The sequence below is a fragment of the Xyrauchen texanus genome, chromosome 2 (genome assembly GCF_025860055.1).
Source record: "Xyrauchen texanus isolate HMW12.3.18 chromosome 2, RBS_HiC_50CHRs, whole genome shotgun sequence".
NCBI lineage: Eukaryota > Metazoa > Chordata > Actinopteri > Cypriniformes > Catostomidae > Xyrauchen > Xyrauchen texanus.
The window spans coordinates 42,115,382-42,138,540 of NC_068277.1; the positions used below are offsets into that span (position 1 = coordinate 42,115,382).

The 23,159-nt window shown below is 36.8% G+C and overlaps 1 protein-coding gene across 1 annotated transcript in view; it reads right to left on the minus strand.

Moving 5' to 3' along the window:
* Positions 1-23,159, minus strand: part of cdh8 (cadherin 8) — a 123,855-nt gene that overhangs the window by 58,242 nt on the left and 42,454 nt on the right. The window contains exon 2 of the mRNA XM_052146801.1: positions 12,959-13,253. Within this exon, the coding sequence (XP_052002761.1) occupies positions 12,959-13,253 (295 nt within the window). The remainder of the gene's footprint in view (positions 1-12,958; positions 13,254-23,159) is intronic.

Here is a 23,159-nt window from a genome sequence, read left to right on the forward strand (position 1 = left end):
TTATATTGCTGCATCACTGCCTTGCATCCCCTTTAAAAATTATCTGATTTTATGTGGATTGTCTTTATAATTTATTTAAAATGTCTGCATTGTTTGGCCTTTGCATTTAATCTTATTATTGACTTGTTTATTTTAAGGTAAAATTTACAATATTTTTTTTTTAATCAAACCACACAATTATGAATCTCAGACATTACAGATATGACAGCTTGTTTTTTTTGTTAAAGCATAATTTTCTGTCAATTTGCTTTGAAGGTATGTGTTGTGAAAAGTGCTATACAAATAAATAATGACTTGACTTATTGCTTGCACTCTTGGGGCATTTCAATTTCATCACGTTTAATTAAAAACATGCAGGGTTTTAAGCAAATATAACACTAGTATGTAAATGGTGATAAGATACAGTCAAACATTTGTTTGAACAGTCATTATATGAGTGTGCACTACGCAGTGATATTCAACAAATTAACTAAACGCAAGTATATGCAATATGCATGACGGTGGCATATAAAATATTGTTTCAAATTATAATGTTTTAAACCGTTAAACCACTTTTTAGTCTTGATTCTTTCTAATCATCCCTCGGACTGTATATACATGATAATACTGTCATGTTGTCCAGCAAGTGAACTGAAATAGTTTGTGAAGGGTCTCAAAAGTTATTTTAATACATTCATCATCGCTGCTTCAGCTGGCAGAGAGAGAAGCGTTTAATTTTTTCAATCGGCACGATAGAGAATCGTTTTCTTTTCTTGTTTGTTTGCAAACAAGTGCTTATTTCTTCTAACCCGGTGATGAGTGGAGGGCGGACCACGTCAAAGGTGCGTTGAGCCACCTACCGTACTGGGGTGAAATTGACTGTCGATTGACGCCATAAAGGCATGAATGTGCTAACGGTAAACATTTGTTTTGCTTTCTATAGGAAAGGGCCTATTTTTGTGTGAAAAGGCCTTTAGAGTGTTTAAAAAAAAAGAGTCTAGTAAGGGGGTTAAGAAGTAGAACTTGTTTTCTGCAAATTGTTTGTATCAAATCAGGACAAACTTTAAAGCAGTTTTAATGATATGACAAGTTGTCTTGCACATTTGTAATAGCAGAGCTTACAAACATTTTTCAGCTATTTATAAAAGGGTAAGTGAGCACACTCTTGGCCAGTCCATATCTCACAAGGTCTGCTGCTACAGCTACAGATTTCTAGGAGAAATGTTAGCATATCTAGAAACTCCTGAGCCAAACATAATCCCTGGTTGCTCTCAGGTTGGCAGCAGAGGACGTCTGCTCTGAAAGCACTTATGTGTCAAACATAGTAGTAAATATACAGTAATTATGAAAAATGTATATGTTTAAAAAATATATATTTTTAAGTTTCTACAAATTTAAACAAGAAGGTTAAAAATCAAGAGCAGTGGATTACAGCTGTAAGAAGAGAGAAACATGCCAAATTTACTGTCATTTACTCAGCAGCTGTATTAGAAACCCCATCGCAGCTGTAGTAACTAGCAGGGGAGGTTCTAGTGGCAGTGGATATTCAGGGCTTGGCCCAGAACTCTGTGGATAAATATGAGGCCATCCTTTAATAAAATAACTGTTTATAATAAAAGTTAAAATTTTACATCTGTGAGAGGTCATGTATATAGCAAATCTTTAAATCTTACTGAAACTAAAAGTAAATATATTTGCAAGCAGCAATTACAGGGGCAAGCACTCAAAATGACAAGCATTGCACAGCATTAACCACAACCCAAAGATCTGATAAACACAAATACACCACTTCAAGCTGGATTTGAACCTATGATTTCTGTTCAACAGGTCAATTCACAGACCACTGCACAACAGAGACACAACATTTACAGTAACCAAAGGGACATAGCAAGCGTAGACCAATCAAAACCAATCATCGTAGTAACCATAATCAACTTAATATTCATGTAACTTTAAAACAAAATGAAAATAAAAAAAATTATTGAAGAAAAGCCAAGCAACCGTTTATTAAAAACACCGCAAAGATCTCCGTAACAACATAAATTAAATCTGCATTAAAAAGCAGAGATTAGAACCCACAAGGCTTGTAACTATAAACCAGTGCTTTATCACACTGAGCCATTCAATTGACATGCCCATTGAGTGGCAAAGATACTTACTCACGTTAGAGTTATCGTTTCAACTATAGGTGGCGCTGTCTCAAAATTTATCAGTTATCTTCAGGACATGGTGTTGATGATGCATACAAATTTTATCTTAAATCTGATAGTGCTTTTAAAAGATATATCACTTTTTAGTGGTAGCGCTATATATTATGTCCTATAGACCCCATGCATGTATATACATGATGACACCTATAAGTGTGCCAAATTTCATTTTCCTATGTATGGTTCTATGGGCTGTCATAGACTCTCACTGGGGAGGAATAATAATCATAAATATAGCTGCAAGCAGCAATCTACGTGCCCAAGCACTGTGGGCCCATTTCCTTCAGCGGTTTTAATAAAACAATGCATACAATGTTTTTGAAGATATTTGTGTAAATGTAAATGGCCCTGCTGTCAGTTGGTGGTGATATGACCGTGACCCACAGTAGATACATCAATGTATCAGCCCTCAAGGCCAAACATACGGGTCAGCATTGCTGTACATCACATGATGCACGCAGAAGATATGAGACAATTTTTTCCCCTATTTTTTGTTTCTTTATCGCATCGCCATGGAGACACTGTTTGAGACATCAATACTCCGTTCACAATTCAGCATCTTCAATGGTTTGGCTTGACATTGCCCAAGTTTGGTGCCAGTCAGATGTATTCACTATGAGGAGTATTTCAATCCCAAAGGAATTAATAATTTTAAATCTGTCCTGTCTTGACATTATTATAAAAAAAATGAAGCAGTTCAGATGAAATAAGAGTGCTATTCCAAAGTTTGTAAAAAGTTCCACACTTTCTGCTGCCCCACTTCGTGTCCCACAATAGTCATATCCATGTGATCAGCCCCCAATGCCAAACATAATCTCAATTGTGATCTAAATTGCACAATGCACTCCGAAGATATGAGCACTTCCTCCATTTTTCGCCATTAATTTATCGCCTAGCCATGGCAAGACCGTTTGAAATATCAAAAATCTGTTTGCAATTTAGCATCTTCAATGTCTTGGCATGATGTTGCCCACATTTGGTGCCTGTCACATAAATCCCCTAGGAGGTATTTGAAATTCCAGAGCATGCGTTTTTTAAGCAATGCAACATGGCAGACTTCCTGTTGGGCACAGCCTTTGACTATGAGGGTGAAAGTTGTCCAGCTTGATGAGATATATATATATGTGTACAAAGTTTGGTGATTGTAGGTGAAAAGGTATGTGTGACTGAGCCTCCCAAAAATTTTAAAGGGGCTGGCAGAGATAGCTGTTGCCAAGCTCTAATGGCTGACGATTCTGATGTGTGTGCAATTTTTTGGAGTATGTTAAGGGACCCAAAAGCCCCTGAAACCTTGAAAAGTTTAATGTTAACACTAATCCTTAGGAAAACAATAGGGTGTGCACACTTACAGTGCTTGGGCCCTAATAATAATACTAAGGAATACAAAAGGGCCTATACATCTTCGGTGCTTGGCCCCTAAAAAGATCTGATTAACATTTATCTCAGCTTTAGATATGCTTGAAGATAAGAAATTGTGTTCTTTTAACACTTTGTACTTCTAAACTGTTTTAAGTTAGTTTAGAAGATAGCAGGCTGTAAATGGGCCAAAATAGGTGATGAGACAATCTGTTGCTAAATTTGCCAAAGTTTTCAGAGTTCATGGCAAAGTGTCTTGATAAAATTGATTTGCAAAAAAAAAACCTCATGTCATAGCTCATGGCTTAAAATTTGCAAGTTCTTTGAGCAGATCATTATATAATAACATTTTCAGGCTTATATAACCTTGTGGCAGGGCGGTGGGCGGGGCTGGGTCGTGATCCTACACACCCAGTCCTGTATTAGGCTAATCAAGCCTTCGAGAGGGATAAGGGTCAACTGCAGAGGATCATGCGGGAGAGAGAGATCGTTTACGGACATGTCTGTCATGTGTGTTTGTCTGTTAAAGTTTCAATTTATTATTAAAACTATTATTTATATTATCAAGCCGGTTCTCGCCTCCTCCTTTCCATTGTTCGCTTTACACTCATGATGGACATGCCACAAACCTGTAAAATTGTACAGAGCAGTTGTCTGAGTTACCTTTCACTTTGTCACTTCAAACCAGTCTGGCCATCCTCTGTTGACTTCTCACATCTACAAGGTGTTTACATCTGCAGAACTGCCCCTCACTGTTTGTTTTTTGTTTTTGGCACCATTCTGAGTAAATTCTAGGGACTGTTGTGTGTGAAAATCCCAGGAGATCAGCAGTTACAGAAATACTGGCTCCAACAATCATCAGCCAATCGTATTGCAGCAGTGCAGTGCATAAAATCATGCAGAAACGGGTCAGGAGCTTCAGTTAATGTTCACATCAACCATAAGAATGGGGAAAAAATGTATCTCAGTAATTTGGGCCGTGGCATGATTGTTGGTGCCAGACTGGCTGGTTTGAGTATTTTTGTAACTGCTGACCTCCTGGAATTTTCACAAACAACAGTCTCTAGAACTGACTCAGAATGGTGCCAAAAAATATTACAAATCCAGTGAGCAGCAGTTCTGTGGATTTTGATGAGAGAGTTCAACAGAGAAATTCAGTTCAAACTAAAAAAGTCTACGGTAACTCAGATAACTGCTCTGTACAATTGTGGTGAGAAGAATATCATCTCAGAATGAAATTAGGTTGGCACTGTTTTGGCGGCAAGAGGGGGACCTACACAATATTAAGCAGGTGGTTTTAATGTTGTGGCTGATCGGTGTATACTGTACAGGTGAAACTCGAAAAATTAGAATATCGTGCAAAAGTTCATTAATTTCAGTAATTCAACTTAAAAGGTGAAACTAATATATTATATAGACTCATTACAAGCAAAGTAAGATATTTCAAGCCTTTATTTGATATAATTTTGATGATTATGGCTTACAGCTTATGAAAACCCCAAATTCAGAATCTCAGAAAATTAGAATATTACATGAAATCAATAAAAAAAAAGGATTTTAAATACAGAAATGTCGGCCCTCTGAAAAGTATAATCATGCATATGTACTCAGTACTTGGTTTGGGCCCCTTTTGCATTAATTACTGCCTCAATGCGGCGTGGCATGGATGCTATCAGCCTGTGGCACTGCTGAGGTGTTATGGAAGACCAAGATGCTTCAATAGCGGCCTTCAGCTCTTCTGCATTGTTTGGTCTCATGTCTCTCATCTTACTCTTGGCAATGCCCCATAGATTCTCTATGGGATTCAGGTCAGGCGAGTTTGCTGGCCAATCAAGCACAGTAATACCATGGTCATTGAACCAGGTTTTGGTACTTTTGGCAGTGTGGGCAGGTGCCAAGTCCTGCTGGAAAATGAAGTCAGCATCTCCATAAAGCTTGTCTGCTGAAGGAAGCATGAAGTGCTCTAAAATGTCCCGGTAGACAGCTGCGTTGACTCTGGACTTAATAAAGCACAGTGGACCAACACCAGCCGATGACATGGCTCCCCAAACCAACACAGACTGTGGAAACTTCACACTGGACTTCAAGCATCTTGGATTGTGTGCCTCTCCATTCTTCCTCCAGACTGTGGGACCTTGGTTTCCAAATGAGATGCAAAATTTGCTCTCATCAGAAAAGAGGACTTTGGACCACTGAGCAACAGACCAGTTCTTTTTTTCTTTAGCCCAGGTAAGACATTTTACATTTGAAGCCCATGTCCAGGACCCGTCTGTGTGTGGTGGCTCTTGATGCAGTAACTCCAGCCTCAGTCCACTCCTTTTGAAGATCCCCCACCCATTTGAATGGCCTTTTCCTGACAATCCTCTCCAGGCTACGGTCATCCCTGCTGCTTGTGCACCTTTTTCTTCCACACTTTTCCCTTCCACTTAACTTTCTATTAATGTGCTTTGATACAGCACTTTGAGAACATCCAACTTCTTTTGCAATTACCTTTTGAGGCTTTCCCTCCTTGTGGAGGGTGTCAATGATGGTTTTCTGCACAACTGTCAGGTCAGCAGTCTTCCCCATGATTGTGAATTCAACTGAACCAGACTGAGAGACCATTTAAAGGCTCAGGAACCCTTTGCAGGTGTTTAGCTGATTAGAGTGTGACACTTTGAGCCTACAATACTGAACCTTTTCACAATATTCAAATTTTCTGAGATTCTGAATTTGGCGTTTTCATAAGCTGTAAGCCATAATCATCAAAATTATATCAAATAAAGGCTTGAAATATCTTGCTTTGCGTGTAATGAGTCTATATAATATATTAGTCTCACCTTTTAAGTTGAATTACTGAAATTAATGAACTTTTGCACGATATTCTAATTTTTCGAGTTTCACCTGTATATATGGTACTTAGAGCATCTGCATGGAACAACTCTCAACACAGTTTCCAATATCTCCTTAATACAGGAATGTTGACCAGACACATAGCTGTAATTGCGTGTTGTGAGCGCTCTTCTTGCAAGATCCCACATATATGAGTGCTGGAAAGCAGCTGCTAACAAAACAGCATGTGTACTGAATTGAGTCTGTATTTGGTGCTATCGATACTGTGGAAAGGTATCATTAATTTATATTATTTGGTATTAAAATATAATATGTTTTAGTATCAGCGCTTCTAATGACATCACTAAAAGATGGTAATGTAACATGGCAGGCAGGAAGACAGGAGTAGAAGATGATGATTTTAAGAACCCGCTTGCCATTAATTCCAAATGTAATAAATTATACAAAAACAAAAGACTTGAGTAAATGATAACTTGACTTAACTATAAGCAAAAAACAATGAACAGGAACTTACCAAGAAGAGATGTTACAACAACAATACATGGCTTAGGACAAGAGACATGCGGGCTATAAATACACAAATTAAAAGGTAACAAAATAACAAGATAACCGATGACAAACCAGAACTGATAACAAGATAACAAGAATAATAAACATGAAACAAAGAAAAGACAAAACTAGTACATTATAAAACATAACACATAGGACATGAGTGTCAGTCAAACTGGGAAAAATCACATAACAAAGACAAGAACCAGAGCCCTTCTACCAAGGACAGCCTACAAACTTAGCATAAAATAATGTAGTGTAACCTCGGCAGTCCCAGCATAGGCATTATATGGGTGGTAAACTGGCAAGGTGACGAGAGGCCTTTTTTTGTTGGTTATTTTGTAATGGATGTCTGTGGAGGAGATGTTTCAGTGTGCTGTATAACCTGCTTTTGTGAGAAAACCGCTCATTACTTAATTAATTGACTGCCTTTTCACTAATCTTCAACATGTTTTACACTAAACAATCCTTTTGGAATTAAGTAGGTGTGGAGTTTACCACAATAAAATTGCTGTTTTATAAGAGAAGTCAATTTTGCAACAGGTAGGTGTAAGTTTACGCCTCTCCCCATTAATTTGTATGGTATCCGCTAATGCTCACTTACTGTTGTAACACGCAAGTTCACTTTTGTGCAGCATCATTTATACAAACCTGAGGACAAGCGTAGCATCTAAAAAAATATCTTAAAATCATATCTAACTTTTCAAAAATTGCCTTAGTAAATTAATGTACAGACTGTAAATGTACACGGGTTGATGTTTAAAATGTGTGTTACATCTCAGGCTGAGCAGTACGCTGGATATATGTTATCTATTTTCATAAATCTGTCTAAGAAAATTGCTTCCAAATCATTGACAAGAATACCCCTTACAAGCCCTTATTTATTTTTTACCTGCCATGAATATGGCGTGCATAATCAGAAATGTTATTAGAAGAACAGACCTCTCGCCTGTTAGCCCTGTTACAGGAGCCCGTAATAACTATGTATATGCAAATTAACTCTGGGTAATCTATTAACGTCACTTCAATTTTATATCAGTACTCCAATTTAGCAGATCCTGACACATTCCTGTGCACGGTGTCTCTGAACACAGGTTAATTTTGCCAAGAGAAAGCGGGCACACAGCGAGCAGGGCGGAGGAGCCATGTGCCATCTGTCTCTTCCCGACTTTATTACCCAACTCCATAATGAAGCCCCCGTAGCAGAGGCCTCATACACACTCGTCTTTCAGATGACAAAAACAACTTTCCCGGGTTTATTCTTTTCCTTGTAGCAATTATTGTCATTCACACATTTTTCTACGGAAGGGAGGACGTATGGACAACTCAATGTTAATTACCCTAATAATCACTTCAAGTAGATTTGCTAATTTCAACAATGTTGCAATCCTCTTGTCAGCACAAGAAGGCAGGGAGTATTGTAATTCCAGCATATGGTTGGAAAACCTGATGAGGGAATTTGCCTGCTTGTACTGGCCTTAGAGTCAAAGACCCCATTAGTGAAATAAAAAATAAAAAATAAACAGACTCCATAATCCAATGAGATTTGTTCAATCTTTGCAAATGGCATCATAATTCCCCATTGTAGATGGACCAATGTAAGTAACAGGCTTAAATTATTTAAAGTTCAATTAAAATATGTGATAATCTAATGAATATACATACAGCATTCTACAGGGAAAATTTTGTGTCCATAAGCTACAATTAAATGTTGAGAAAGTGCTAAGGATTTGTCCTGCCTTGCATGGCCTTTCTAATGATTTATTTTTTTGACTCCAACGCCTTTGGTGATCTAAGGGTCAAATGGTACAATGGTGATGGCATTAGACAGCAGCGTCCAGTTTCATCTGCATGTTTTTTTTTTTTGTTTACAGTGAAAAAAATCAAATAAATAAATAAATATATATATATATATATATATATATATATATATATATATATATATATATATATATATATATATATATATATATATAATTTTTGAATTGTGATTATCATACTTTCTTGATTCTACAACATTATCTATTTTAAACACTCAATGCAGTCATTTCTCAAATTAAAAAACAAATGAATCAAGCAGTTTGTGTAACAAACTGATTTTGCCCTTGGTTTTTCTCACTCTTGAGTTATAAACAGAGATGGGCCACTTCTATTTAAATTAATGGGAGAAATTGGAACTTTCAACCAAGGAGCTTTGAGTTTCCAATAGTCAACGGAAGTCAACGGAAAAAATAGTATACTATTTTTATAGGAAGTTAAAAGTTGCCCGTCTTACAGTTAAAAGAGCAAATCAACTTTTAGTTACAGACATCGCCTGTCAATCAACTATAGAATGCATTTGAATATTTGCAATACTGTAACCCTTTCATATAATGCAGCTTTTGCACCAACCCAGGCTGCGTTGGTCAAGCATTTGTAATTTATATTCGCTCAAACAGTTACTCATACAATCTTTTAAACAATACAATGAGTTTCTTTTATTGACATACATTACACTTGTCACCAAAGTACCATGATAAAAAGTTTACAGCTCTTATACACAGTCAATACATCAAACGTGATCATGATGTGTGCTGCCATTTGTTTACATTAGTAGAGGTTTTTATTTGTCATACAAACAGCTACACAAAGAGTCTTTTCAAGCACATAATATTTTTATTTTATGTAACAAACAGCCACATTGTCACCAAAGTACCATGATAACAGTTCAAAGCTTGTATATACACAGCCATCATATCTAAACATAATTTTCCAATGCACAAAGCCATGTCTGCTGATTAGGTGCAAATGCGCTTTTCATTCACACAAAAAGCAACTCAAACAGTCTTTTCAGGCATATAATACGTTTGTTTTCAGCCAAACTATCACAAAAGCACCACAATAACTGTTTAAATCTAGTATACTCGCAGTGAAAACATGCTGATCGAGCATGATTATCCGATGCACGCAGTCAAGTCTGTTTACATTAGCGCTTGACACACACACACACACACACACACACACACACACACACACACACACACACACACACATGTTGGTGCGGCTATCCTTATGAGGACTCTCCATAAACGTAATGATTTTAAATACTGTACGAACTATAGATTATATCCTCTAACCCTATCCCTAAACCCAACCCTCACAAAAAAACGTTCAGCATTTTTACATAAAAAAACAAAAACATTGTGTAGTTTTTTAAGCAATTACAATTATGGGAACACTAGAAATGTCCTCAAAAACCACATTTGCAGCATAATATCCTTAAAAATTGTAACTTAAAAACAATGTCCTCGTAAACCACCCAAACCTGACCACACATACACACACACACACACAATGTCTGAGATTTTAAAGTGCATAGGCAAACCGGACTGCTGATATAATTTGTTCCTTTTACAGCTATAAAAATTAAATCAATTAAACAAAAACAGAATGAACCCGTATGTTCACATTTTACGATATAATATACATAATTTTTTTATGAGAAGAAAACTAAATTTTTTTCTAATTATAATAACTAATTACTCCTCCAAACTTTGCCCTCCTCTACCGGCTGTGCAGTGTCACGTGCAAAAATTACTCACTCCAGGGGGCACTGCAGAGGAATTAAGACCCTTCGCATGAAAAGGTTAATACTGTTTGGACACCTTTTGCAGTATGTATGACAAATGAGCTAATCCCAAACTTAAAGGGATAGTTCACCCAGAAATTCAAATGATCTAATCATTTACTCATCCTAATGTCATCCCATATGTGTATGACTCTCTGTAGCAGAATACAAACAAAGATTTAAAAAAAAATAACATCCCTGTAAGTCCTTAAGATTCAAGTGAATGGTGATCAGACCTTTGTATCTCCAAAAATCACATAATAGAAACTTAAAAGTAATCCACATTACTCTAGTTGTTAAATATATATCTTCAGAAGTGATATGATAGATGTGGGTAAAAAACATGTACAAAATTAAGTATTTTTTTACTCCTCTTTCACTTTTAAATCTGAAAGCCACATGTGGTGCTATTTAGTTTCACTTTCACATCTGAATGTGATCTTAAATATTCTTTAAAAAAAAAAATTGTGTTATGCTGAAGAAAGAAAGTCATACAAATCAGGAATGGCATATAATGATATATTTGTAATTTTTGGGTGAACTATCCCCAAAAAGGAATCCAAAAAAACTTGTTCATATTTAAACTTATTTTAAGGCCTTAATTTGAAAATAAAACATGTGACAACAGCATGAGAGGTAAACTTTCTGTGATTTGTGTAAATGAAATGGGAAATAGGCCTCCTTATTTGTCTGTTTGTTGTTTTGTTTTTTCCAGCCAAAGAGCTTTTGATTCTCTGTATGACTGTCTCCCACGACATAAATACTTTATAAGACCAAAAACACGTTATTGAGAATGCCTTTCAAGCAAACAAGAGAACATCAGCTAATGTTTAATTAATCAGCACTGACAAAAACAAAGAACAATCGTGAAAGAAGTCGACTTCAGGCATCTTTTGCTGTATTCCCACATGTGGATCCCCTTCCTGCCCTCCTCCACCAATGAGCTTTTCACCCTACAGTCTGCTGTATCCCACCTCACTTTCAAACTCCTCAGAAACATACACTGAGGATTTCACAAGTCAGTCTGCATCAGTCTGTTAGGACAGGGAAGAAAGAAAGAAAAAACCCTAACCTATATCTCCCATTCTGTATGCTCTATGTGCTGGAGAAACACGATGGAAGAACAATGCAGAGGAGAAAACACCCATATGAAAAAGTCAAGAAGGATTTAAAAGGAAACGTGGATGCACTCTCTTATACATGGCTGGGTTATAATGTATTAGGAGAAGAGCACTATTCCCCAGACTGCATTCTACACTTCAAAAGTGAGTCTAGAAACACTTGATTCAAAAGGAGGGGTTATTTAGTGCCATTTTCCAGCTCAAATTGACATCGATCATTTCATTAATGGCACTTCCTGTAACTCAGAGTACTCTCATATTTTATCTATATCAATGAATATAGTTTTCCACTCTCTGCATTACATTATTTCATGTTGTGTATAAGCCATCAACCACAAAACACATTTACAAAAAGCAAAAACAAGCTGTGAGTCCATATACTTCTTTTATATGGCAATTTCCTGCACATAGTTAAAAAAAACACAAGATAGGCTAAGTTTTTAAGTTTCCTGAGCAAATGGGGGTTCACTATATACATTCTACATGTAATGTGCATTACAGAACAGCACAGCTTTCAGAATGTCACAGGGGTTGTAATGAATACCTTAAGTGGCATTCTTATGAGATCTCCAACACTGCCTTACTCAAATCTAGCTCAAGGTCATGCCCAGGATGGTACAGAGAAAGCTCACACAGGCTTTGTCAACTGAACATGAGCTCTATGCAAAGAAAGTCTTAAAGAGACATTGATTAGAATGCATGGCTGGAAATTTTGGATAAATTATGAATACATTATTTTGCTTGGAAAATAATGAAAGTAGTTTTTATGGTCACACTGGACAATCTCAGCACCAGCTCTCAGAGCTCCAATGCTGAAACAGAATATGTCATAAATACAAACTAAAAACGATATATCTTTTGGTCTCTGGGATTACTATAAGAGCAACATATGAATATCATATAAATGGTCTTCCAACGTTTTTCAGGCTTTGGACCCCTTGGTGGATAGATACATAGTATAGGCACCATAGGGGTAGTTTCTCGTTATTGAAAGCATGGATGTCTTTTTAGCTGGAGAACAGATACTGCACATTTTAAATGCTTATATAATTGTGTTATTTTCAATAAAAAATCAATAATTGGAAAATCCAATTTTTTTGAGACATTTCCTGTCATATATTTTCATTTCAATCACCTGATATATAATAGTCAACTCATATTTCTTTATGCATATCCTTAATCATGTTAATTTTTTGATTCTTGTGTATTTTGTCTATCTTTTTCTCTTACTCATATTATGATGACATACAGCGCCTTGTTCATTGTTCAGCTGAGACAAGCACAGATGATGAAAGGAGATCACTTACCCACTTGGGACATCTCGGGCACTGAACCTTTGTAAGGCCCTTCAATGAACTGTGGGGGGTTGTCATTGATGTCTTGCACTTTAATGATGAACTCTGAGGGTGGTTCTAGAGGTTGGTTAGAGTCTCTGTCGATGACCTGTGCTGTGAGCGTGTATTCTGCCTTCTCCTCTCGGTCTAGCCTCTTCATTGCGTGAATGTCCCCCGTCCTCTCATTGATGGCAAAGATGGTGCCCGCCCCTTCCCCTGCCAGCACATACTTGATGTTCTTAGACCCCACATCCAAATCCGTATGGAGCTAAAAAGAGATACAGAGGAGGAGGAGTGAGACTACTACCAGTCGTAACTAATACCACTTGAGCAGGACCAGATCAATTCTGTCCTCACTGGACTGAGCTGTAATCAATCACGTAAAAGAATTAATGCTCACTGCCAAGAGCAGAGCGGTGTAGTCTCTCCAAAAGGCTAGTGTTTTTACTGTGACAGCTGAATTGTTTAATCTCACAGACAAAAGAGGTAAAGGGCAGACTAAGTCCTGGATTTCCAGGTAATGCTTGGATTGTGTATCCCACCCATCTGTCATTCACCTCTTCATACATCGCTAGTAGAGGGTGGAGGTCAAAGCGCTCTGCTCACACCTGCCTAAGGGCCTTGTTACCAACTTGAAATCAGCCACCAGGTCACAGTTCCAGAACGAGAAGGCAATTGGATTGTGCCAGGGGGAAAAAAGGACAAAAGGGAAAGGCCAAGACTATCCCTGAGTGCTTCTGAGAGGGAACACAGATGGACATCTGCCAACCAATAGGAAGAATGCCCACATCTAGCTAATCCTCCCTACAGTTTTGTTGTTTTTCTCTCATGTTTCTCTCTCATAAGTTTGTTGATTTGGTTTCCTTATAATAAAAGCCTTCTCTTTATTTTCCTCTGAGAGCATTATTTTTAATCTGCTATACCTCTAGATTAATACAAAAATGTGAAAACTTTGTAAACAAAGCACACTAGAACACTAACTCACTACTCATATTACCCCCCTGCCAGAGCTGACAAATCAAATTTGTGCATGCGTTCAATTCAAATATTGCACCATTAGATGCATGGCGACAAGTGAGATGTCATTGATGGCAAATGCCATTGGGTTTTTTATTATAATTTTATTTTTGTCATACCAAATATACAGTTATCGAGTCAGAGTCAAATCTGAGTCTTTAAACAATCGAGTCCAAGTTCAAGTCGAGTCAGAATCCAAAAGGGGCCAACTCGGACTAAAGACAGAGTCCATAAGAGGCAGAGTCCAAGTCGAGTCAGAGTACAAATTAATCTGTTCATGAATCTGAATTAAAATTGGAAAAAACTCAACATCGATATTTTAACAAATAATAAAAACAACTAATAAAAACAATTTGTCATTATAAATACAACAAAAATATCTCTGTTGCATTTCATATTCATATTTTATGATTAGTATCCTGCTGAACAAACTTCAAATTGGTTTCAAAATAAAAGCATCTGCTTTAGGTGTATGAAGACAAAACTGTCCTTCAATGCAATTCTTATTGTGTTCTGTTGAATTTTTCAATTATTTGTTGATTTTTTCACCTCCACTCAAACATAGACTAAAGAAAGCGATTACAACCAGTTATTGTTATTTAGAATTTTAATTACGTTTTTTCTACTTTATTTTCAATTTGTCCATTCAATTCAGTTTAGTTTTATCTAAAGTTAAGGGTGAAATACATGTAATGTAATAATTAAATACATTTAATGTTTTTTACTGCATTTAATAACTGGTCATATTAAAACATTTAATAATGCCTATAAAATTAAACAAAAAATTAAAACAGAAAAGATCAGTTACCATTAGAAATTTATTTTTATTCTACTACACTTCACACTTTCCAGTCCTCCTGCTGTGTCCAGGTGTAGCCTACTTCCCTAAAATTAAGATCAAATATTTTATGACAAACTCTCCTTTAGCTGACATGTTGTTCTTTTCACATTATATTTAGTATGGATAACAGGTGAACAGAGACTTATCCCCTCACTTGTGTTCTTCATTGTATTTTCAGACTTTTTTTGTCATTAATGCAAGTGCCAGCCTTACAGGTAACACACTTTTGCACTACAAATGTGTAAAAGACTGAGTTGTACAATTTCCATGGTCTGTTTCATCTTTCATATTAATACGTAGCATATTTGATTTTGTCCCAATATAGTCAATATTTTCAGTTAGAAATGGGTTGCATAGCAACGTCTGTTAAACATTTGTTCTATTTAATAATTTGCAGAGTTGGGAAACGTACTTTTAAAAGTGTACTTACATTATAGATGTTTCTGGATGAGAGTGGCAGAGCACGTGTGACAATTTCTTTCGTGCACACACATACAGCACGCCGGCGAGAGAGAGAGAGAGAAAGTACTTTGAAAGAGTGCACGCTTCCGCTCTCAGTCAGAATAATCACACCTAAGGACATACATGCTTAAAAACTGATGTGCAGTTTTAAATACACAGAATGTATGATAGTACTAACTGAAGAGAGCACATCATTATGAAGACAAAGCCAAATCCCAGACAATTAGAGGCAATTATTTATTTTTTTCAGGTCTGAATTAGAGGACATGTCCAGGAAAAAGAGGATGTGTGGTCACCTTATGTTACATTATTTGTTTGCCTGTTTGTTTGGCATTGCATCACAAATTCCATGGACTCCAGAGTCCTAAAGGCTCGAGTCCATGACAAGTCCAAGTCCAAGTCCATTAAAATTGGACTTGTGACTCGGACTCTATTCGAGTACCCCAATTATACTAACTGACCTGTGGTTATGGCATTGCAAATGGTACTGTTAAACAATGGAAGAAATATGGTAAACATAAGGGCGAGTACAATGTAGAATAAAAGTCTGGACCTAAAATAATTATGCACAAAGTCATGTGTAATATATATTTATGGCCTTCAATATTATTTATGGTTTGCCTTCAGATATTCTTAGAATCAAAATGTTTCTTTAATCATTAAAAACCTGATAACAATAACTGTTACAAAATTTCAATTGCACAGACCAAAATCAGTAAAATGGTTTACTCATGAGTACATTCAGAATATTAAAACTAGCCCTATATAAATAAGGAGTAAAATTAGTTTGATCTTAAGTACAAACAAATCTTTTAAGTTTCTAAATGCTCAGAGATTCAAAAATTAATCATATTCAATAGAAACATGAAATGCATCTACATAATCATTTTACATATTAATTGCAATTATGTAAAATAAAGAAAAAAAGCAAGAGAGAAAAACACATTTTGTATATGGATGACAATGTACTGTAAAACTACACGAAAAAGTGCGAAAGGCACACGCACTAACCTATCGGTCCACAGTGGAACCCTTTGAAAAGAATAGAATAAAATAGATTTCCCTTCGAAGGTCTCTGTGTTGTTCTGTCTTTTCTGGGCGCTGAACTGAACAGTTATTAATTTGCACTTTACAAATTTATGCCGTTATTAATTAATTTGATCTGACAATTTAAGTTGACCTCTAATTTAGATTAAAGCTCTAATTACTTTCTGATCATTCTTTTAATATAACATTTTTAAGTTATTGATTACTCTAAATCCTCTTCTATTCATTGTCCATTTGATCTGAGTCTTTAAATGGCTTTCTCCTCCCTGGCTTTTCCAGGGTGGTTTCTCCTATTTTAAAGCTTCAGTATAGTTCTGTTCTATTGTTCTAATGAAATTCAAACTGAAATTCTTTAAATGGCTTCCTCCTATATTAAAGCTCTAGTTAAGATATACATGATTTACTGAAATTCTTTAAATGGCTTTCTCCTGCCCGGCTTCTCCAGGGCAGTGTATCATATATTAAAGCTCCAGTAATGATATAAATGATTTCAGAGGAACACAATAGAGTTCAGAGGAACACAATAGAGTGGTGGTAGAGTGGTGGTGGCATAGTGGCTAAAGCACAGGGCTGTTAATCAGAAGGTTGCAGGTTCTAACCCCATGCCCACCACCATTGTGTCCTTGAGCAAGGCACTTAACTCCAGGTTGCTCCGGGGGGATTGTCCCTGTAACAATTGCACTGTAAGTCGCTTTGGATAAAAGCGTATGCCAAATGCATAAATGTAAATGTAAACAAAAGTTTTGTCAGGCATTCATACCTGACAAAACTTCATGCAGTGGCAAAGCATGGGAGCACAGATTTACATGATTAGAATTACACACGTAAAAGTGTGGGATTGTCTGTCTACAGAGAACCATGAACAATATGTCACATTTCCTTAAATACCCAAACCAGAGAAAACATCACAAAGGGAATTTTGGGAGTGGTTAGGTTTGGAAGTTTTGGGGTCATACCTTATTACCATACAGGCAGGGATGGGGACAGACCTCCAGAATTATATAGCTGTAGATCGGAGGAGGGTGGGGCCGGGCTGGAACAAAGCATGCCCGGTCCCCAATCAGCCTGATGGGGTGCGCGAGGGGATAAAGGCTGCCGGTGACGACAGTTCGAGAGAGAGCGAGAATGAAGTGTGTTTTTGGTTCAGTTTTATATTAAACTATTATTTATATCGCCAAGCCTATTCTCATCTCCTCCTTTCCCTTAATCCCTTTACAACAGCATTTGGCAAAGACCTTATAACTTTGTTACTTTTAGTTTTATCAACATGGGAAAGAGACCATTATACCAGTCGCACTGAGACATTTGAAATGATACCACAGAAGCCTAGTCACATTATTTGTTTTCATGGTTTTCTTTGGTACATTTTCACATATAAATTTTGTTTGTCTGTGTCTGTGCCTAGTGTGGGAGACAAGGGGGAGAAAGAGAGAGAGAACAGATGAGTGAGTTTTAGGAGAATAGGCCTTAATTGTCCTGAGGTGAGATAAAGGTCAGATGTGAGATATGTGTTTTATGGTCCTTGCTAAGTAGGATGCGTTGACTCAGGTGGAGATGCTCATCTGTGTAGGAGTTTTGTGACGTTGGTTCTCGCAGAGTCCTTTGTCTTTCCCGGAAGTGATGCAGACAGTTTGGAGCCAGTCTTACAGTACCATACTTTGTTGAACACGTGTACGGTCATGTAAACGCCTTAAAATGTAAAAAATAACAGCATACAGGATTGGAATGACAGAAGAATTTTCATATTTGGGGTGAAATAATACAGCCTGTTGCGAGGTGGGAGACTGCAGCTTTTAAACACAGACTTCAAAAAAGATAAAAGCATTTGCTTAATAACTATGGTTTTACAGTTTGCATATGTTGTGTCAGTAGTGCTGTCCCAGGCACTGACAAAGTACACACACTTAAATTGTCACACCTTACACTTTTGTTCTCCTAATTGTCCTATCATTCCACATGAAAGATCTATCTCATTAAAACATCAGCTTCACAACATACTGCACTCTTCCAAAAGATTTAAATTAGCCTTGATTAATAATGTGCTTTTGCTGACAGAAAACTTTTTTTTTTCTTGTAATTTTGCTTCATAAATGTTCAAATGTGTATAATAATATATGATATTGTACATCACTGTAATATATAGGAACAAATTGCCACTGCTGAGGAAACTTCAAACCTCTCTGTTTGTTCACCCTTATTGCAGTATGTGTACAGACTTGTGCTCACACCAGTCCCATTCTGATGAGTGATCGTTTAATCTCAATGTGTAAACAATCGCCTGAAAGTACGGTTGCAGAGGGTAGGCAGTCTGTCATTATTCGGGTTGCCAAGGCAACTCCAGTGCTCTCACATCTGATGACATCAGTACCTTACCCAAATCACTTGACACACAAATAATGTAAAGGTGTCTGGTAGTTTAGAATTGTAATTTTGTAATTTTACTTTAATACTTCCATATAAATGAGTGATACATTATATGAATAATAATTTAATGGAAGCTAATAAGGTCAAAGTAAACAAGGAAATATCTTAACCTTGATCACATAATACATTTAATTGAAAACTTAATAGTAGTAGACACTGAGAAATATGAAGCTGAAGAATAACAATGGGATATGCAAAAACATGAGGTCTTAAATCTGCCCGCAGACTGGTGTGGATTAGCATTCAAAGCTGCCCGACTGGAGCTGAACAGGAGCAACAGTGGGTTTTACACCCGTCTCTCTTCACCAATCTCCTGAACCTCTGCCTTGGAGAACTACTTTTATTGTCAGTTTGGGAGAAAATATGTCAGCGACTGCTGGAGATGAACCTTTATAGTAGCCTGAGGAACAATCAGTTGCCCCATAATGAGTATCCCTCCATCCCCCTATGCCTACTGGCTGCACAATAAAGTGCTGTGTTAAGCCCTACATGGCAAATTAATGATTTTGCTCCATGTCAGGACAAGTGGCAGAGAGTGTATACTAGGGAGTCAACGTGAGTGGAGAAGAGAAGATTGGCATAACCTACAAAGCTGCTTTGTAATAATTAAGTTCCAAGATACTTGTACTGTTGGTGAAATAAATGTAATTGTGTTTTTAAAAGCTGTGGCAGAAATCACCCATTAACATGTTTTTTTTTTTTTTTGTCACTGCAGTGGAGTAGCACCTTATGCAAAAACTTTCCTTTAATCTGAACATTCTGTCATCATCTACACTCCCTCATGTCTCTCGACATGATAACACAATGTGGAACACAAAATTAATTATCAAAGCTACTTTTTTCCATAAAACGAAAATACATGTTGATCACTGGTTGTCATTTTGCTTGGTTCCACTTTTATACAGAACTATTACCCGTAAGCTGTTTTATCACACTGACCTGAAAACCACATGCCACTAGTAATGCTTTATTTTAAAGTGGTTCCCTAATGCCATGAAGGTACAACAGTGTCATTAGCCATGCAAATAACTCATCTATCTCTCGTTGGCAGAGACCAATGAACTGATAGAACTGTAATTATCATGTTCTTATTCTTTAAAGTGTCTGTTGGCTGTCCCCACAAAAAGCTTTAGGGACAGAGGGGGGTTCAGTACTAAGGCAGCACTATCTATGCTTGCTGTCTGTTCTAATGTGGAATTACTAAGAGCTCTGTTTTAACATGTCACATCATGGCAGTGTAGACATGACAACAAGCAGTTCCTTTGTCTATCAAACTAAAGACTGCATGAACGCATGTGTGTATGAGTGTGTGTATATGCATATTTTTTACTATGCTGCCCACATAAGTGTTTAGTTTTGAAACCAGCAGTCAGGAGACATGGGGTAATGTTTCATACACTGGAAAACAAAGGGTGAGCATACTTTCTTGTTTCTCCCTTAAGGTATACTGTACATTTCATGAAAGATATACTGAGTGATGAAAGGATCAAACAAATTTTACAGGTCCCAAAACATTGTTGCTTTGCTGCACTGTTTTTGTACCTGTGGTTCTAGCATTTCTTTTTTGGTGTGTGCCAAGGGCAAAATGAGCAGTTTACCCAGCTAAAAAATTTCCACAGCAGATATTTATTTTACTTTCATTTTCTCTCTTTGGGAAGACAAATATATAGGTCTTCTCTGTTTTCTGCATTATTTTTAAAGCCTACCATCATTATTTTCTCCAGCTTTTTTTAAGGGTGCGGGAGGAAACACTGCAGGAAAACTTGTAAAAACCAACAAACATCCTTAAAGGGATAGTTCACCCAAAATTGAAAATTCTCTCATTATATTATTATTATTATATTTACTCACCCTCATGCAATCTCAGATCTTTGACTTTTTTCTTCTGCAGAACAGAAACAAAGATTTTTGGAAGAATATCTCAGCTCTAAGCAAGTAAATTGTGACCAGGTCTTTGAAACTCCAAAAAGGAGATAAAGTCAGCATAAAGGTAATCCATAAGACTCCAGTGGTTTCAATCAATGTCTATGAAGCGATCCAGTTTTGGGAGAGAACAGAGCAAAATATAACTACTTTTTCATTGTACATCTTGCCATTCCAGCTCTTAATATCACTAACTACCCTTTTATTGGACACTCATGGATTGAATTAATTATGCAATAGTGAATTACAACAATGGCTTCGTTAACTGTAAACTATTGCATTTGAATGATGTTGCATTCATGCCCCTAGGTGCCTGTGGCTGACAAGCCTTTTGTTCATCGGAAAGGAGGAAGCAGGAACAGGGTTATCAACCAAAAATACTTTTAATAAACAAAATAGTGACATAAAACTGCTTTTCAGCATAACAAAAGTCACATGCATTCACACAAACACTGCTGTGTGCATCTCTCTCTCTCTCTCCAACTTGCGTCTCTAGCTCCTCCTTATCTCTCTCCTGCTGATTGGGGAAACTCAGCACAAGGCTTCCATTGTCACAGCCCGGCCATGCCCCCCTCCTCATCACAGTGCAACAGTGTAGCTCCAGCACTTTTATGTATACAAAATTAACATGTTAAATTGATGTCTTTATTTATGTATAAATATTATAGTTTGGCATTTGACAAGTGGTATGGACTATCAGTTCCTGACTCTAATCAGACTCAAAGTGAAAACAAGCCAACAGTGAAGGCCACTCACACACATGGGTACTTCCTGGCAACAGAGGCCAACTGGAAGGAGGATGATTGGGGAGTGGTATGTGTGCCCCCTTCCTGTTGCCACTGACTGGGAGATGAATGTCAGCTGTCACACCCCCTACATTTGTTCTTGCCAGATGTGAAGGGGTCATGAGGAAAGTGCCCAAACACTCATCAATCTTACTTCTGCCCTGTGCTACTTTCTCTCCTCTTACGGGTCCCAATAACAATTTAGTCACAAAATGAGGAAAAATGCTTTCATCCATAGAACCAGGGCATCAATCCGTTGACCTGAGTAAAATAATAAAGTGAGAATGGGGGTAAAAAAGACAAATTCAAAGTTGAAAAACAAATAGCTTATAGAATTTCTATGTTGTCACTGCCAAACTATGGAAAGAAATAGTAAATTAGCAAAATCATGAGATGCTTTTTCTCACTCACCAACCCCTCATCATCTGTCCTCTCTCTAGTCTTGCTCAGTGTAAAACAAAATGTGCCCAGGAGATGATGCAGGTCTATTGTTTTGTCTCTGTTCTCTGTAAATTTTGCAGATATTACATTTTTAACAGAAAAACAGTGGGTCAGCAAATTTCTCTTCTGTATGTACTGCATACCGACTTTGATTCTGCCACTAGCATTGAGATGATTTTGATTCAATTTCACTGTAACCCAGCACTTATGTCCACAGTCACCAAGCCCCATTAAAATAACTTCTAAAACCACCTTGTCTTTGGAGGGGACATGTAATCTTCCAGAATTGTTTTTATTTTAAATATTCGTGACATGAATAAAATCCAAATGGCACCCTTGGAAAATCTGATTTTAACCCTCAGAGGTCTGAGGGTGTTTTGGGCCCTGGATAAGTTTTGACATGCCTTGACATTTGTGCTTTTTTTCAGTTTCTTTAAAACATATTAATGGCTAAAGTCTGATAACACTGTATTCAGCTCAAACTGGGCTACAATAATATGTGAGCAACATGTGTGTATTTTTGAGAAAATAACGTTTATGCATGGTTTTTGAAAAAAAAAAAATGTAAGTCATTGAAATAAGGCCATATAACACATACTAAACATTTGTCCACAAGCCTTTTGAGAATTGGATCTTGTAGCCTAGAGTTTTTGCTACAAAATGATGTGAAAACCATCCTGATCACTCATTCATACAAAACAATATATTAATTTAACTTTTGTAAGACACTTTTAGTGTTAGAAAGGTCATATGCGAGGAGGCGTGAACGATCTTGAATATTGATTGTAATTCACACAGGACACAAAAGACCCCTCCCCTGGGCCTATCAATGAGGAATGTGACAGAAAGAGAATGAATGTGATGAGACAATGATCAAAATCAAGTTTTAAGTTAAAATAAGTTTTTGACTATACATTTTCTTTACATAAAGACTTTACTTAAGTCTCTTCAACTCACAAATGCTGCATTTATTTGATCCAAAATACAATAAAACAATGATATTGTGAACTCTTTTTACAATTTAAAAGAACTGTTTTCAATTTGAATATATTGTAAAATGAAATTTGTGATCAAAGCTGAATTTTCAGCATTTACTGCAGTCTTCAGTGTCACGTGATCCTTCAGAAATTATTATAATATGCAGATTTTCTAATATGGGCATATTTAAAGTGCATTTTACTCATTTAATCTGAACACATATTTGCAAGCACAAGCTTCATTGAAGATGAGGCAG